This window comes from Globicephala melas, chromosome 6, assembly GCF_963455315.2.
Source record: "Globicephala melas chromosome 6, mGloMel1.2, whole genome shotgun sequence".
NCBI lineage: Eukaryota > Metazoa > Chordata > Mammalia > Artiodactyla > Delphinidae > Globicephala > Globicephala melas.
The window spans coordinates 87,689,964-87,706,787 of NC_083319.1; the positions used below are offsets into that span (position 1 = coordinate 87,689,964).

Here is a 16,824-nt window from a genome sequence, read left to right on the forward strand (position 1 = left end):
CTGGGATCACTGAGGATTTCCTGTTAAGTAACATAGATCAACAACTCCCTTCCATCCTTAAAAATTTAACTCTATGAAAAGAGAATGGTGAGGAAGCATTATTTAAAAATATCTGCAATGAAATATTTTGCACTTTGTTTCCAAGGGTATTTGCTTAGACAATGAAGATTGTTATGTACTGAGTCTTCTTAAAGCAGGACCACAGCTCTTTAAAATTTTTACTGCAAATTTATGAGGAGCTCCAAGTTTATCATGAAATTCACTTCCCTTTCAGTACTTTTTTTCTTTTATTACTTTTTTGGCTGCCTAGGGTCTTAGTTGCAGCATGTGGGATCTTTCATTGTGGCGCGTGGTCTCTTCGTTGCAGCGCTCGAACTTCTCTCTAGTTGAGGCACTCGGGTTTTCTCTCTAGTTGTGGCACACGGGCTCCAGGGCGCATGGGCTCTGTAGTTGTGGCGCACGGGTTCCAGAATGTGTGGGCTCTGTAGTTTGCGGCACACGGGCTCTCTCCTTGAGGTGCACGAGCTTAGTGGTTGTGGTGCGCGGGCTTAGTTGCCCTGTGGCATGTGGGATCTTAGTTCCCTGACCAGGGATCAAACCCACATCCCCTGCATTGGAAGGCGGACTCTTTACCACTGGACCACCAGGGAAGTCACCCTTTCAGTACTTTGGAAGGAAGTAGGAGGTATTATTTACATGTTAGGTTAGATCCACTTGCCGCGGTTAAGTATTCAGTGAGTAAAGTTTTATTTCTAGAACCCACTTTCCTTGATTCACTGCACATTTTCATTCAGGTGAAAAAGTATTGCCTGAATGGAAGTTTGGACATTTGAATTGATGATTTGTATGCTTCCTCTGTCCATATCTTGACTATCTTCCATCTAAGCATTTTTTCTGCCATCTTATTCCCTAAATAGCACAGAGGTTAAATGCGGGCTTTGGAGGTAGAATGAATGGATATGAAATTTGGCTCTTTCATTTATTTGTTAGTTGTATAACCTGTCTCCTTGATTTTCTTACCTGTAAAATGGAGCTGTTTTTTTTTTTTTTGCGATACGCGGGCCTCTCACTGCTGCGGCCTCTTCCGTTGCGGAGCACAGGCTCCGGACGCGCAGGCTCAGCGGCCATGGCTCACGGGCCCAGCCGCTCTGCGGCATGTGGGATCTTCCCGGACCGGGGCACGAACCCGTGTCCCCAGCATCGGCAGGCAGACTCTCAACCACTGTGCCACCAGGGAAGCCTGGAGCTGTTAATTTTAACTAACTTGTGGCATTAATTATCATGAGCAAATTAATGTAAAGCACTTTGAATAGCATCTGGCACCTAGTAAACATACAGTAAATATTAGCATTATTATCCCATTTATTTCTACATAAAGATAACTGTTGTTAAAACTGTTGTTAAAAAAAGATAACTTGTTAAAATTTCTTCTGTAATTTTACCCATTTAGAAGCAAAATGTATAATTATCAAATCTGCATACAGCATTGTTCACATTACAAGTTATAGATTTGATGACTGATACCTATGAGCAGTTTTGATGAAAAATTCTCTCCAAAAATTTTTTATCATATTGGGTGGGCCAAAAGTTTCATTTGGTTTCTTCTGTAAGATGGCTCTAGTAGCACTTAGTTGTCTTTAACTTCACTGGAAACAATTTTGTTACATTGTATGTGACAGCTGTCATATCAGCATACATTTAAAAAAGACATAAAAATTGGTGAATTTTTGTGTAGCCTTTTTAATATTGAATATGGAAGAAAAACAACATTTTCGGCATATTATACTTTATTCTTTCAAGAAAGGTAAAAACGCAACTGAAATGCACAAAAAGATTTGTGCAGTGTATGGAGAAGGTGCTGTGACTGATCAAATGTGTCAAAAGTGGTTTGCAAAGTTTCGTGCTGGAGATTTCTCGCTGGACAAAGCTCCACAGTTCAGTAGACCAGTTGAAATTGATAGCGATCAAATCAAAACAATAATTGAGAGCAACCAATGTTATGCCACGTGGGAGATAGCCGACATACTTAAAGAATCCAAATCAAACGTTGAAAATCATTTGCACCAGCTTGATTATGTGAATCACTTTGACGTTTGGATTCCACATAAACGAGAAAAACCTTCTTGACCCTATTTCTGCATGCGATTCTCTACTGAAATGTAATGAAAACACTCCGTTTTTAAAACAAATTGTTGGGGACTTCCCTGGTGGCACAGTGGTTAAGAACCCACCTGCCAATGTAGGGGACACGGGTTCAAGCCCTGGTCTGGGAAGATCCCACATGCCGCGGAGCAACTAAGCCAGTGCGCCACAACTACTGAGCCTGTGCTCTAGAGCCCGCGAGCCACAACTACTGCAGCCCGCGTTTCTAGAGCCTGTGCTCCGCAGCAAGAGAAGCCACCGCAATGAGAAGCCCGCGCACTGCAATGAAGAGTAGCCCCCGCTCGCTGCAACTAGAGAAAGCCTGCACCCAACAGCAACGAAGACCCAACGCAGCCAAAAATAAATAAATTAATTTAAAAAAAATTGTGACAGGCGATGAAAAGTGTATACTGTACAACAATGTGGAATGGAAGAGATCATGGGGCACGCAAAATGAACTACCACCAACCACCAAAGGCCGGTCTTCATCGAAAGAAGGTGATGTTGTGTATATTGTGGGATCAGAAGGGAGTCCTCTATTATGAACTCCTTCCAGAAAACCAAACGATTAATTCCAACAAATACTGCTCCCAATTAGACCAACTGAAAGCTGCACCCAGTTGAAAAGCGTCCAGAATTAGTCAACAGAAAACGCATAATCTTCCATCAGTATAACGCAAGACCACATGTTTCTTTGATGATCAGGCAAAAACTGTTACAGCTTGTCTGGGAAGTTCTGATTCATCCGCCATATTCACCAGACATTGCACCTTCGCATTTCCATCTATTTTGGTCTTTACAAAATTCTCTTAATGGAAAAAAATTCAATTCCCTGGAAGACTATAAAAGGCACCTGGAACAGTTCTTTGCGCAAAAAGATAAAAAGTTTTGGACTTATGAACTTGCCTGGAAAATGGCAGAAAGTGGTGGAACAAAAGCGTGAATACGTTGTTCAATAAAGTTCTTGGGGAAAATGAAAAATGTGTCTTTTATTTTTACTTAAAATACCAAAGGCACTCTTTGGCCCACCTGATAAACCAAGAACTGTAAAGGTCTTTGAATTACTCAAAAGGGAATTGTTAAATTTAGAGTGATAGCAGTTATGTTGCTTTTATAACTGTTAGAAATATACTTGCATTAGTCCTTCCTGGAACTGAGAATTAGCTATATCTCTTCCTGTTGAATATCCAGTCTTTGCTAAAACGGCAGTAAAAACTACATTCAGAGCTGATTCAAATGGGAAATGGAATCTGCCTTACAGAACTGTCATAGAATGTGTTTTGTTTGTTTAGAGTGTGTTTTTTATAATTATTTTTGGTCAATAGGCAATGAAATTAAGGAGCCTGTCCTTGGTGATTTTATACTGCTCCCAAAATGGCTTGTTGAAATGGCAGGTGATAAAGGAGAATGCATGGGGGCATCTGTAAGAACACCTTCAAATGAGGCACATCTGAGTAAAGGGTGTCAGGCTGATCACTTTCATGGATGGAATCACTTGTGGCAGATTCTCTATTCTGAACTGCACTATTTGCTTTATTTTGGGTGGCTGTGTCACTTCAGGGCTGCATTTCTTACATGACTTCTACTTTTTCTAGTTGTTTATGTTTATATATATATAAAGCCCTAGATATATTTTTTAAGACAAACAAGCAGACAAAAAGTACTTCTTTTGTGGTCTTAACACAAAATCTGTTCTTATTGAACTTTTTGGAATTTATTAACTTCTATTAGGTTATCTTAGTTAAGAAAGAATCCTCAAATTCATAGCATCGGTTCCAAGATTTCTTAATTCTATCACAAGTAGGCTACAGAAACCCTCATGATTCCTTAATATTTCTTTATTTTTAGCTCTTTTTGTTAAAAGTTACAGTAAAAATGTATATAAAATAAGAATAGTATATTGAAACTCCAAGTAAGTTATTCAGCTAAACTGTTATCAAATCATGGTCATTCTTGTTTCATATATTTCTCTACCCACTTCCTCTACCTCCAGGATATATTATATATTATCCAAAAATGTTTCAGAATGTTATATCTAAAAGACTTCCTTTAAAAAACCCATAACTGGGGGCTTCCCTGGTGGCACAGTGGTTGAGAGTCCGCCTGCCGATGCAGGGGACACGGGTTCGTGCCCCGGTCCGGGAAGATCCCACATGCCGCAGAGCGGCTGGGCCCGTGAGCCATTGCCGCTGAGCCTGTGCGTCCGGAGCCTGTGCTCCGCAACAGGAGAGGCCACAACAGTGAGAGGCCCACGTAGCGCAAAAAAAAAAAAAAAAAAACATAACTGGAATATCATTATCCCATCTAAAATTTTTTAACAATTCCTTAATATCATTAAATATCTAGGCAGTTTGTCAGTTTCCCTGATTATCTCAAAATCTTTTTTTAAAACAACTTATTTGTTTGAATTAATATTGAAATATACATTTTAATTTTTATGTTTCTTACATCTCTTTTAAAAACAGTTTTATTGAGATACAATCCAAATCCAATAAACAGCACATATTTAGAATGTACAGTTTTACAAGTTTGAAATCCATAAACAATAAAAATAATGAGCACATCTATCAACCCAAAAAGTTTCCTTGTGTCCCTTTGTAATCCCTCCATCCCGCCCCTTTCCCCCAGGCAACCAGTGATCTACTTTTTTGTCATTAAAGATTAGTTTGCAATTGCTATAATTTTATATAAATGGAAGCATACAGCATGTATTCTTTTTGTATTCTTCTTTTGTCTATATTCTTTCACTGAGCATGCATATTTTAAGATTCATTCAGGTTGTTGAGTGTTTCAGTAGTTCCTTCCTATTTATTGTTGAGCAATATTCCATTTTACAGATAGACCACTATTTGTTTATCCATCTGCCTGATGGTGATCATGTGGGTTGTTTATAGTTTTTGCTATTATAAATAAAGCTACTATGAACATTTCTGTGTGTGCCTTTCTGTGGATATACATTTTCATTTCTCCTGAGTGAAATGGCAGGTGTTTATGTAACTTTTTTAGAAACTGCCAAACTCATTTTCAAAGTGGTTGTTCGAGTTTTTATAATTTTTAGGCCTTATAATAGGTGTATATCTCATTGTGGTTTTAATTTACATTTCCCTAATGACTAATGATGTTGAGCCTCTCTTCACGGGTTATTTGCCATCTGTATGTCTTCTTTAGTAGTCTGTTTAAATCATCTGCTCACTTTATAATTGGTTTGTTTTCTTATTACTGAGTTTTGAGAGTTCTTCATATATTCTGGATTCAAGTCCTCTATCAGATACATGATTTGCAAATATTTTCTCCAAATCTGTGGCCTGATTTTTTATTCTCTTGACAGTGTCATTTTTTTTTAAAATGATGACCACCCATTTTCTTTTTCTTTTTTAAAAAATATTTATTTATTTATTTTGGCTGTACCAGGTCTTAGTTGCGGCACATGGGATCGTCGTTGCAGCATGTGGGATCTTTAGTTGTGGCCTGCAGGCTTCTTAGTTGCAGCTTGCATGCTGGATCTAGTTCCCCGACCAGGGATCAAACCCATGCCCCCTCCATTGGGAGCATGGAGTCTTACCCTCTGGACCACCCAGGAAGTCCCCTCTTGACAGTGTCTTTTGAAGAGCAGAAGTTTTTAATTTTGAGGAAGTTCAATTTATCAGTTCTTTCATTGATCATGATTTTGGTATGAAATCTTTTCCTAACCTAATACCACAAATGTTTTCTCCTATAAGTTTTATAATTTTGGGTTTTATATTTAGGTCTATGATCCATTTTTAAAAATTGACATTTGGTCCATTTTGAGTTGACTTTTATATACAATGTGAGGTATGGATAGACGTTCCCTCCTTTTTTTTTTGCATATGCATGTCTAGTTATTCCAGCATACTGAAAACCATTATTTGAAAATCAATCGCCCGTGTATGTGTGGGCCTATTTCTCTATAGTCTGTTCCATTGTTCTGCCAATATCAAACTATCTTGATTACCCTTAAGTCGCTTTTAATCGATGTGTCTTCTCTTTTTTTAATTTTCTTGCAATTTATTTGTTGAAAAAGCTGGGTCATTTGTCCAAATAGTTTCTCAGAGTCAGAATTGTATTGATTGCATCCCTGTAATCAGTGGTGTGCTGGTAAATATTTAACATCTGGTTCTCTGGGATGAAAAAGCCTGGATCTATTGCACTTGCTAGTTTCTGTGGTGTAAATATTCCTACCATGGCTGATTTAAAACCACCAAAGCAACATCATTGAACACAGAGTGGGAAAAGATGTGCGGTAGTACATCGTTGCATAGTATATCCACTCTACACATAAAATAGAGATAAATAACTTCAAGTGCATAGGAAAAGGCAAAATGTAGTGAAATAATTAGGGAATGATGAGTTGTGAGGATTTATTACCTTTGTTTTAACATTTAAACATGTTTTAACATTTAATTATGTGTTTCTGTAATTTAATTTTTAACAACTGTATTTCACAGCCAACTCGCAAAATTCCTGAGAATTTAACAATTGGCTGTTACGACTTGGTGCAAGCCAGTCCCAGCATGGCATTGTAGAGTAGTCCAACATGTTTCTCTGTTCTTCATATTTTTAAAAAAATTTCCTGAATATTAATAATGAGAGGCAGAGGTTTGATTAAATTCAGGTTCAACTCTTTGGCAAGATTGTTTCATAGGTTATGGAAGGCTGCTGATTATCATTGCCTTTATCCATTAATTCATTAGGGCTGCAAATTAGTGATAGTCTAATTCTATGATTCTTTCTTCAGTTAAGTAGCTGGGATGATCTGTAAAGAAAAGCTTACCTAGAACTAGTTGATTAAACTGAGTGTAAGTTTGTTTAGGAAATGAAGGATGCATAAAAGGCGTGTTTTACTTTTAATTTACTCATTTTCAGAATAATGAGTTGGTTCCCTCATATCCTTCAAAGGTGCCAGTGACTTTTTTTAAGTGTCCTTGTGAACTTAGAGATTTAAACATATCTGATGTGTTTCAGTACACTGAGTTTTTATGCTTATTGGTGCTTAAACTGATCCATTTTTTGACTGAAGGGGGCCTCTTCAAGTTGATTCTTGATCCTTTTTACACACATTCAGTGGTCTCTGATAGCTTCCTTGCTTTCTGGTAGGACATGTTTCAGACTCATCATCTATACTTCACGTCTCATACTGAGTCATTTTTCCAGGGAGCCAGAGTCCTTTAATAGAATATGGTATTTAGAACCATATGATATCACTTATATGTGGAGTCTAAAATATGACATAAATAAACTTATCTATGAAACAGAAACAGACTCACAGACATAGAGAACAGACTTGTGTTTGCCAAGGTGGAGTGGATGTCGGGAAGGATGGATTGGGAGTTTGGGATTAGTAGATACAAACTATTTTACATAGAATGGATAAACAAGGTCCTACTGTTGTATAGCACAGGGAACTCTACTCAATATTCTGTAATAAACCATAATGGAAAACAATATGAAAAAGAATGTATATCTATGTATAACTGAATCACTTTGCTGTACAGTATAAATCAACTGTACTTCAGTAAAATAAATTTTAAAAAACTAGAATATGGTATTTAGAGATCATAGTCTAGGCACTAGGGTTACTTACTGCTACTAGGTTCTTAACTGTTTCTAGGACATTTAAGTGGACAGAGCTGAGGAATACACACACACACACACACACACACACACATTTTTAAGCTAAAATATATTATGAGTTCATTCAATATTTCCATTTGAAATTTAGGAGTACAAAATTTTTAGCTAAACTTTCTTAAGTTTGTTTCTCTTTTTCTTCCATGCTGAAAATCCCAGTTGTCAATAACATCATACTATTACCCATTTGCTGCACACACGACAGTAACAAATAATATTACCTCCAATAATATGATTATTAAAAAGTTATATACAGAGAGATGAATAATTATAAATTTGTATTTAAAGGCACTTTAAATAGCTTTTTTCTGATGCTTTTATCACCAACTTGATAAACAATTAGGCTAATTTGATTAATTTTGCTTCCAAATTTTAGAGATTGAATTTTAATTTAAATCTGTTTTATAGATTTATTTATTTATGTAAAATATTTAAATGTTTCCAAAGTACAATCTGTTAAAACATGATATTTTCCAAATAGCTGCTATCCCTGTTCTTTCCCTGGTTTATATTATGATTTTTTTTTTAAACCTATATGTATATATATTTGTATGCCTCCTTATTTCTTAGGTGAGTGGTAACAGACATTCCACCTTGCTTTTTCATCAGTATATCCAGGAGGTGCTCCACAGCAATTTATGTATTTCTCATTTCTTTTTAGCTGCTTAATATTCATGTTTGATATACATAATTTTTCCAGCAAATTCCCTCCAGATGATTTTGGGTTGTTTCCAGTATTTGGCATTACAAAATTTACTGTCTTTTTATATTTTTGCCAATGTATGTTTGGGATATGTTTTAATATTAGTATTTTTCCAGCATTTTATTATGAAAAATTTCAAACACAGCCAAGTTTAAAGAATTTTACAGTGAACACCTATACCCACCACCTAAACTGATATAAAATTTATTTATTGTGAAACGTACAAAAATAAGTGTACATTCATTGTTTTGACAAATGCACATTTTTTAGTTGCATCATTTAGTTTTTTGAGTTATGAGTCCTTTATGTATTCTAGATCTAAGTCTCTTATTAGATATATATATGATTTGCAAATATTTTCTCTCATTCTATGAGTTGTCTCTTCACTTTCTTGATGGTGTCCTTTTGCAGCACAAAAATTTTCAGTTTTGGTGATGTCCAGTTTATTTACTTTTTCTTTTGTTGCTTGTGCTTTTGATGTCATATGTAAGATACCATTGCTTAATCCAAGGTTTATGCCTCTGTTTTCTTCTAAGAGTTTTATACTTTTAGCTCTTATATTTATGGTGTGAGAAGTCCAACTTAATTCAAAGGAGAAAGAACAGTCTTTTCAACAAACGGGGCTGGGAAAACTAAATATCCAAGTGCAAAAGAATGGTCTTTGGCACCCTGATCAAAAAAATTAATTGCTCATAAATGTGAGGGCTTATTTCTGGACTTTGAATTCTATTCCATTGTTCTATATGTCTGTCTTCTATTTTAAGAATTCATGAATTTAAGGAGGATATTTACAAAAGTACATATTTGTGACCCATTGTTTATAACCTCTGTTCATGGTCTCCTTATATGTGTTTTGTCTCAGTTACTTCTCCCATTTGTTTCTACAATTGCCTATCTCATTTTGTGTGTAATGTCATAGGGGAAGGGAGTGCCTGGTGGTGAAGTGTAATATTAATGTCATTGGGATGGTGATGCTCCCATTTTTCAAAGACTGCTTTGAACACAGACAGGAATTACCTTCAGTTGGCAATGGTGGCATAAAATGATGAAAATAAAATAAAGAAGCTTATGGTTCAAAGATTTTCTTACCTTATTTAAATTTAAGATACAGAACCATGAAAGTACATTAAACTAATGGTCATGACTTTCTCTTTGAGAAAGTAGACATTTCAGACCTGTCAGAAATAATTCTTTATGATTTTACTTCTTTATAGAGTTCCTGAGTTGGAGGTAGAAGAAGAAACTCAAGTTCAAGAGATGACCCTAGATGAGTGGAAAAATCTTCAAGAACAGACCAGACCAAAGCCTGAATTTAACATCCGGAAACCTGAGTCCACTGTCCCTTCCAAAGCAGTGGTGATACACAAGTCTAAATATAGAGATGATGTAAGCATGATGTTTTGTATCTAGAGGTAATCTTCACTGTTACCTTATTGGAAACGAAATGGGCTTTTCCACTTCTATTTTAAAAATGGAACATTAGTAGTTGACATTCTAGTTTCAACCTAAGAGTAATCAGAGATTATGTGTGCCTAATTTTACTGTATTTTTATTGTTTATTAAGAAAAAAATTGAAAAAGAATTGACCTATTAATACTTAATCCAAAGCAGTTATAGTGACAGTGCACTTTCTGCTCCCTCCAGAACTGTGCAAAGACTGTGCACATGCTGTATGTTTTAGCTGCATGTCAATTTTGTGTCAGAAGAGAGGTACAGAATGTTTCCTGAATCCATTTCAGAGGATAACTACTCTGCATTTTCGTGATTAGATTATCTTCAGTTCTAATTCTTTTGTTTTTTTTAAGTTTAAGTATAGTTGATTTACAATATTTTATTAGTTCCAGGTGTATAGCAAAGTGATTCAGTGGGTTTTTTTTCACAGTTCTAATTCCTAATAAGAGCATTTAGTTGGAACTAGTTGATCATTTTTAACTGGTCAGGGTTGGGTGAAGCCTTTTCTGTGTTACTGTAGCAGCTTTGCTCCCTCTGCAGAAACTCACCAGAGGAGCCCTGAAGCACCTGGCAGCACCGTCGGGCACTGCTGCTGTGGCCAGCTATCCTGTTGGAACTGCTTGTGTGTTCCTCTGTCTTTTGTGGTCCTGATTTTACAAGGTTTATGTTCAGCTCTTCATTGGCAACTTCCGCTTTGAAAATATCTTCCAGCAGATATTGAGAAGGCTGGTCAGAGAGTTATTTAATCACATTCTATTTAAGCTGCTGAACTTAAGGAAGGGTACACTGAATCATTCTGATTTTAAAATTTAGAGTTTGTTTCATTCCGTCACAGCTATTTATCTTGATACCAGTCTCTGTGTCGATGACGGTAGTGAGCACCCTTCCTGTCTGCTGGATATTCACTGATTTTCCATTTGAAACTCAGGAGTTTTGTACTATGTAGATTTGTCTGTGTTCCCATTTACACTTTGGTTAGTTATATTCTTTGAATGAATAGTTTCCCTAGGGGGTCATTTATGATACAGGATCCCCTCCTAACTCCTGTTTCAGTCAGTCCAAGCTCTTGGAGTCTAGTACGTTTTGTGTTTTTTTTTGTTTTTTTTTTTTGCGGTACGCAGGCCTCTCACTGTTGTGGCCTCTCCCGTTGCAGAGCACAGGCTCCGGACGCACAGGCTCAGCGGCCATGGCTCACGGGCCCAGCCGCTCCGCGGCATGTGGGATCTTCCCGGACCAGGGCACAAACCCGTGTCCCCTGCATCGGCAGGCGGACTCTCAACTACTGCGCCACCAGGGAAGCCCGAGTCTAATAAGTTTTTAGCTTTTCCACTAGAAATGGCTTTTTGTACACATACGAGTGAGGCCTTTTTACAAGTCCATCAGCTAGGTGTTTTTTTTTTTTTTTTTCTATCCATTTTCTTCTTTTTTGTTCTGCGGCACTGTAAATAAAGCTTTGCCTAAAACAATTGTGCTGTCAGGATTTGAAATGTGCAGCTGACATGTTAGGTAAAAATAGAAGCTGCTCTTCCTTAATCCACACCAGATTCATCCTCCCTGGCTCCAGAGAGAGGTCTCCTGGAATCTTTGAAGCAACTGTGTTAGCTGCTGAGTCATCGAGCTTGGTCTCAGTAAAGCACACATCTTTGGTACTTATTAATCTTGTGGCGTTGACGATTTTAGCCAGGAATTTTTCTTAAAGCAACAGAAGCCAAATCACTAGTCCCAGAAGTGATTGGTGTCACTGACTTTGTTCTGAGTACCCTAAGAGACAAAGGCACTAGAATAACACCTCTTGTTTGCATGGAGCTCTGTTCTTTGCAAGGTTCAGACCAAACAGTAGCCTATGAAGAGAGCTGGGACCTTAAAGCACCTTGGCCTGACTATTCGCTCACTTTGCTTCCATTGCAAGTTGTCCCTTCTTACTGGGAAGGCTGCCGTGTCTCTGCTGAGGCACACTGACAGCCAATTGTTTTCTAAACCAGGCCGTAGTTATCATTTTACCTCTTATATCTTTTGTGTTTGTCTTGTTGCCAGAGTGCCATTGTTCCTGAATTGTTCTTTCCTTCATCTTTTTAGCTTTGAGAGCCCATCTAAGGCCTTTGATTTATTTTAATCTGAAACTTCGAAGGGGACACAAGTGTTAAATGTGAAACCTGAAATGAACATATGGCCAAAAGGGACTGATGTGCTCAGGGAAATTTGATTCCATTTTCTGGACAAGCTGTAGGGATGTTTAACCTTACAGCACTTGGGAGATTCTCGTCTACGATCACTGGCATATTTTCTGTAGGTTTATATTTTACTTAAAAGTGAGAGTTCTTCTTTGTTTCATTCATGGTTAGGAATTGAAGCCAAATCAAATTTGAAGGAGTTTTATTTAATACAGTGTTCTTTTAACAAGAGGTAGAACTTATTTGACCTCTTACAATAAAATGTACTTTCTCAAAGAATTTGAACTAGAGCAGTTCTTCAAAAGCAGCTTGAGTTCTTTATGCTGCCTTGGTAGCAACCTTCAGATAAATCATACTGTTGTTCTATCCTTTCCATATATTTTGAGTCAGAGGTGTTTATTGTATATCATCCAGTTTTTAACATACGGTATTTGTACAGTCAGCACCCATGTTGAAAGAAGTTTCTCCATCAAGCTCTATTCTAGGAAGGTGATTTTCCTTATTTATCAGAGTAGCATTTGTGAAGAAATAAAACAAAAGGCAGAAACTAAAATTTTTCAATCTCAGCAAAATACACTTATTCGATATAAAACATTTAAATGATTACTGTTAGTCACGTCAAATCTTACATCTTAACCTACTAAACTGATAGAAATTTGGTCTCACTTGAAGTAACGGTAAGTTCAAAAATGTTTGAATTAAGACTGTGAGACACTACTATGTATAAAATGGACAACTAATAAGAACCTACCTTGTAGCACAGGGAACTCTGTTTGATATTCTGTGATGACCCATATGGGAATAGAGTCTAAAAAATAGTGGGTATATGTATAGCTGACTGACTTTGCTGTTACAGCAGAAACTAACACAGCAGTAAATCAACTATACTCCAATTCAAAAAAAAAAGGACTATGAGTATGAGAACATGCGGCTTCAAAAATGTGCAGAACCCACCTGGCTGGAAGCAGAGCAGCAGCATCTTCCCCTGCCCAGAGCCCGGCCCAGTGAGTGTCCATGGAGACGGCCATGTGTGTGTTCTGTGTTTGATGCTGTAACTGTGTTTCAGTTGGTAAAGGATGACTATGAGGATGATGCCCACGTTTTCCGGAAAGCGGCCAATGACATCACATCCCAGCTGGAGATTAATTTTGGTAACCTCCCTCGTCCCGGGCGCGGAGCCAGAGGTGGCACACGGGGAGGCCGGGGAAGGATCAGAAGGGCAGAAAACTATGGACCCAGAGCAGAAGTGGTGGTAAGTGTTTATATTCTTTTTTTTTTTTTTATGGTACGTGGGCCTTTCACTGTTGTGGCCTCTCCCGCCGCGGAGCACAGGCTCCGGACGCGCAGGCTCAGCGGCCATGGCTCACGGGCCTAGCCGCTCTGCAGCATGTGGGATCTTCCCGGACCGGGGCACGAACCCGTGTCCCCTGCATCGTCAGGCGGACTCTCAACCACTGCGCCACCAGGGAAGCCCAGTGTTTATATTCTAAACCCTGATGGTTTTCTGAAGTGAGAGGATGAAGATGCCCTGGGCCTACATAGTCTAATTTTGGAAGATCATCAGGTTCTGCCTCGTCTAGACAGAGGAGGTTCTTCCTCCTCTGTCTCGTGTGGGTCTGATGTTGGAGTGTTTGGAACGGTCATGGTAGCATGATGGACATCAGTTGGATACAGACCATTGTGTAGCCCTGGCCTCCAGGGTCTCCAGGGAAGTTCGATGTCTGCCATGAACGCACGTTCAGAGCTGGAGAAAAATTCACACATCTGCATCAGATAAGATCCCCAGGCTTGGGATTGAATTAGATCAACTGACGGTGGCTTACCATGGTCTGATCATCTGCCCTGGGCCCTGATGCTTTCAGGGTAGACAAAATCCTTCCTACAGCTTCAAGGCCACCTTTTCGCTTCAAACCATTCTTTCCCACTCTTCAGCCAACACTGCTCTACTTCTAGAACAGACAAGCATGTTCCTTACCCCACAGGGCCTTTGCACCTGCTGGCCCTTCTCCCACCCCTTTGCCTGTTTACCTAGAATAGATCCTCCAACCTCCCTTTCTCAGAGAAGTCTTCCAGACCAGGTCAGAGTCCTTATTTGCTTTGAAGCACCATCTGCATTTGTAATTGTATTCTCGCTGGTGCAGTTGTTGATCAGTGTCTGCTGTCTCCAGGGGACATGATGGTTTCCCCAGTGCCTAGCGCAATGTAAGCTGTAGTAGGTGCTTCATAAATGTTTTTTGAACAAACACCTGTTGAGTGGGAGTTGGGCACAAGGCCCGGTGGCCAGCACAGGCCCCCGTGCCGCCCTTGTGACGATGGAAGAGGAGCAGCCCCTTCTCTGTGGCTGGTCTGGGAAATGTTCTTTTTGCTGCCTGACTCCCTTACTCCAGGGAGCAGCCCCTGGGAGGAGAAACTAGTCTGTTATACTTAAACAAGAGCAAAAACACAACATTGTTTTTTCTGGGTACATTTGAGGCCATGTTGGAAAAAGGAACTATTCTGGGAATAGAAAATATACATCCACTCCTTTCCCATAGCAGAGCTCTGCCACCGCGTGTGCGGTGTGGTGATCCGGTCCTCGAACCTGCCGCCCACCTGGGCTCTTCCAGCTTCTAACAGCCTTCACGCTCGCATTGTTGCGGGATTCTGTTCTCTTTGCTCATTCATTGAGGCTTATCTCTGGGAGAACCTTCTCTTCTAGAAAACATTACTTGACTGTGATGTGTACTTGGCCACCAAATTGCATTGGATGCCCTGACTGTGGGCCCCCATTCCCAGGCCATCTGTGACTGAACTTACCAGTATGTTTCTCCCCCAACTTTGTGAGCTCCCCGAGGGCAGGACTGTCTTTAATCATCCTTATTATCTCCATGTAGCAAATTTTTTTTTTGCTACATGGAGCAAATTTATCCAATAAATATCCTCCATATTTATTGGATGAAGGAAGGATCTGTAAGATCAGTAAGGATCTGTGGGAGGGAGGGCCGGGGGTGGCCAGTAGGCACTGCCAGCCGTTCTGCAACAGGGACGGGAGCGGGTCAGAGGAGGGAGAGGCACCCTTCCATGTCCCCTCTTTGGGGTCTGTGCAGCACTTGGCTGCAGCTCAGAGCAGGGCCTCACTCAGAGTGACCCTGCCACTCTTCTCTTCCCACTGGGACCCTCTCTCCCTCAACGTTTGGGCCGCTATCCCTACCCCATTAGCTCCTCCCCTGAGGGAGAGTGGGCACCGTGTTTCACACAGCTCTGCACCCAGGTGGGAATGGGTGAAGTGACGGTTGCTTTCAAAACTTTTCTTTTTCAGACACAAGATGTTGCTCCAAACCCAGACGACCCTGAAGATTTTCCTGCTCTGGCTTGAGAGAGCCCTATTTCCCTGGCAAATTAAAACAGCACTGGCATACCTATAAAGAGACTTTTCTTGCTGTGGGGAAGATAAGAACAATAGATGTTGCTTTTTCCCATGTAGTTTGAATTCATTGCACTTTTTTGGCCTGGGGGTGGTGTGGGAATAAGGATTTCTCCAGATGCTAGAGAGCAGCAGTGCTGGTCAGGCGTTAGTCTGGCACTTTCCCGAGAAGGTGGAGAATGGTGATTATTTTTTTATTTAAGGAATTCCAAATGTAGTTCAGAAATAATGTTTAAAATATGTACATAGAGATTGTATTGAATCTTCCACAAAAGCATGGAGAGTAAAGCAAGTTGTAAAATAGAATCTATTGAGACTACTTAGTAAGTTGTATAGATACCGGAAGGCTATGTCCTTCTGTATTAAAGGAAATACATATAACTTGGACCATTAATTTAAAGCGGTCACAGCCTAGTTTTCCGAGACCAAGAAATTAAAATACAGTTGTATTTACTATTTACTTGTAAATGTTATATTCTCCTGGAATTTTTTGGTTTTCATTTAACCAATAATTTTAAGTAGCTATCGTGCAATCACTGGTTACCACTCTGCGGCAGAGAATTAGGGAAAGTATTGATTTTTTCACGGTGATCCAAACTACCTCGTGGTTTCTGCGTGTAGTACACACACATACACACACGCGCTTAGTATAAATGTGCATATATAGTGTTTGGGTGGGTTTTAGGATGAGTATTAAGTAAATGATTTTTTAAATAATGTTATTTATCCCACCAATCAAATGAAAAGGGGTCCAGGCAAGAGTATTGCAACTTAACACCCCATGCTTTTCTCCCTCAGAGCTAGCGTCAGAATTCAACACCTGTGACAGAGGCCCTCCGTCCCTGTCCTGGGCAAGACTTATAAATAACGAATATTTATTGAACACCTATGTTTAGTTTTTCTCACTTAGCCCTTGCACCAGTTCGAGTTCCTATTTCTTGCCTTTGGAGAATTTTGGGGTTAGGGGCTTCCTCAGAGGTTCAATAACCCCGAGTCCCACCCTAACCAGCAGGGCCGAGACCTGGAGGCCCATGTTCTCTCAGCCCAGCTGCCTGCAGGGTGGTGCCCAGGGTGGCAGCTGGGGCAGAGGCAGCTGTAACGGCCGCTGGAAGCTGGGGTGACACTCTTCCCACTTTACTGAAGAAACTGGGTAACATTTGCTGGTTGTCACACGGTTAATATGCTTATGTGGGAATCTGAACCTTGGTCTCAGAATCTGTGCTTTTTTTTGCCTTGCTATACTAAGATGGCAGTTCTGAACTTGAACCCAAGTGTAAATAAAGGTTGGTATTCCCTCGTCTGTG

The 16,824-nt window shown here is 39.5% G+C and overlaps 1 protein-coding gene across 1 annotated transcript in view; it reads left to right on the forward strand.

Annotated features, from left to right (window-relative positions):
- HABP4 (hyaluronan binding protein 4) overlaps window positions 1-16,824 on the forward strand; it is a 36,680-nt gene extending 19,856 nt beyond the window's left edge. The window contains exons 6-8 of the mRNA XM_030832905.2: window positions 9,709-9,880; window positions 13,184-13,369; window positions 15,416-16,824. Coding sequence (XP_030688765.1) covers window positions 9,709-9,880; window positions 13,184-13,369; window positions 15,416-15,472 — 415 coding nt within the window. The 3' untranslated portion in view covers window positions 15,473-16,824. The remainder of the gene's footprint in view (window positions 1-9,708; window positions 9,881-13,183; window positions 13,370-15,415) is intronic.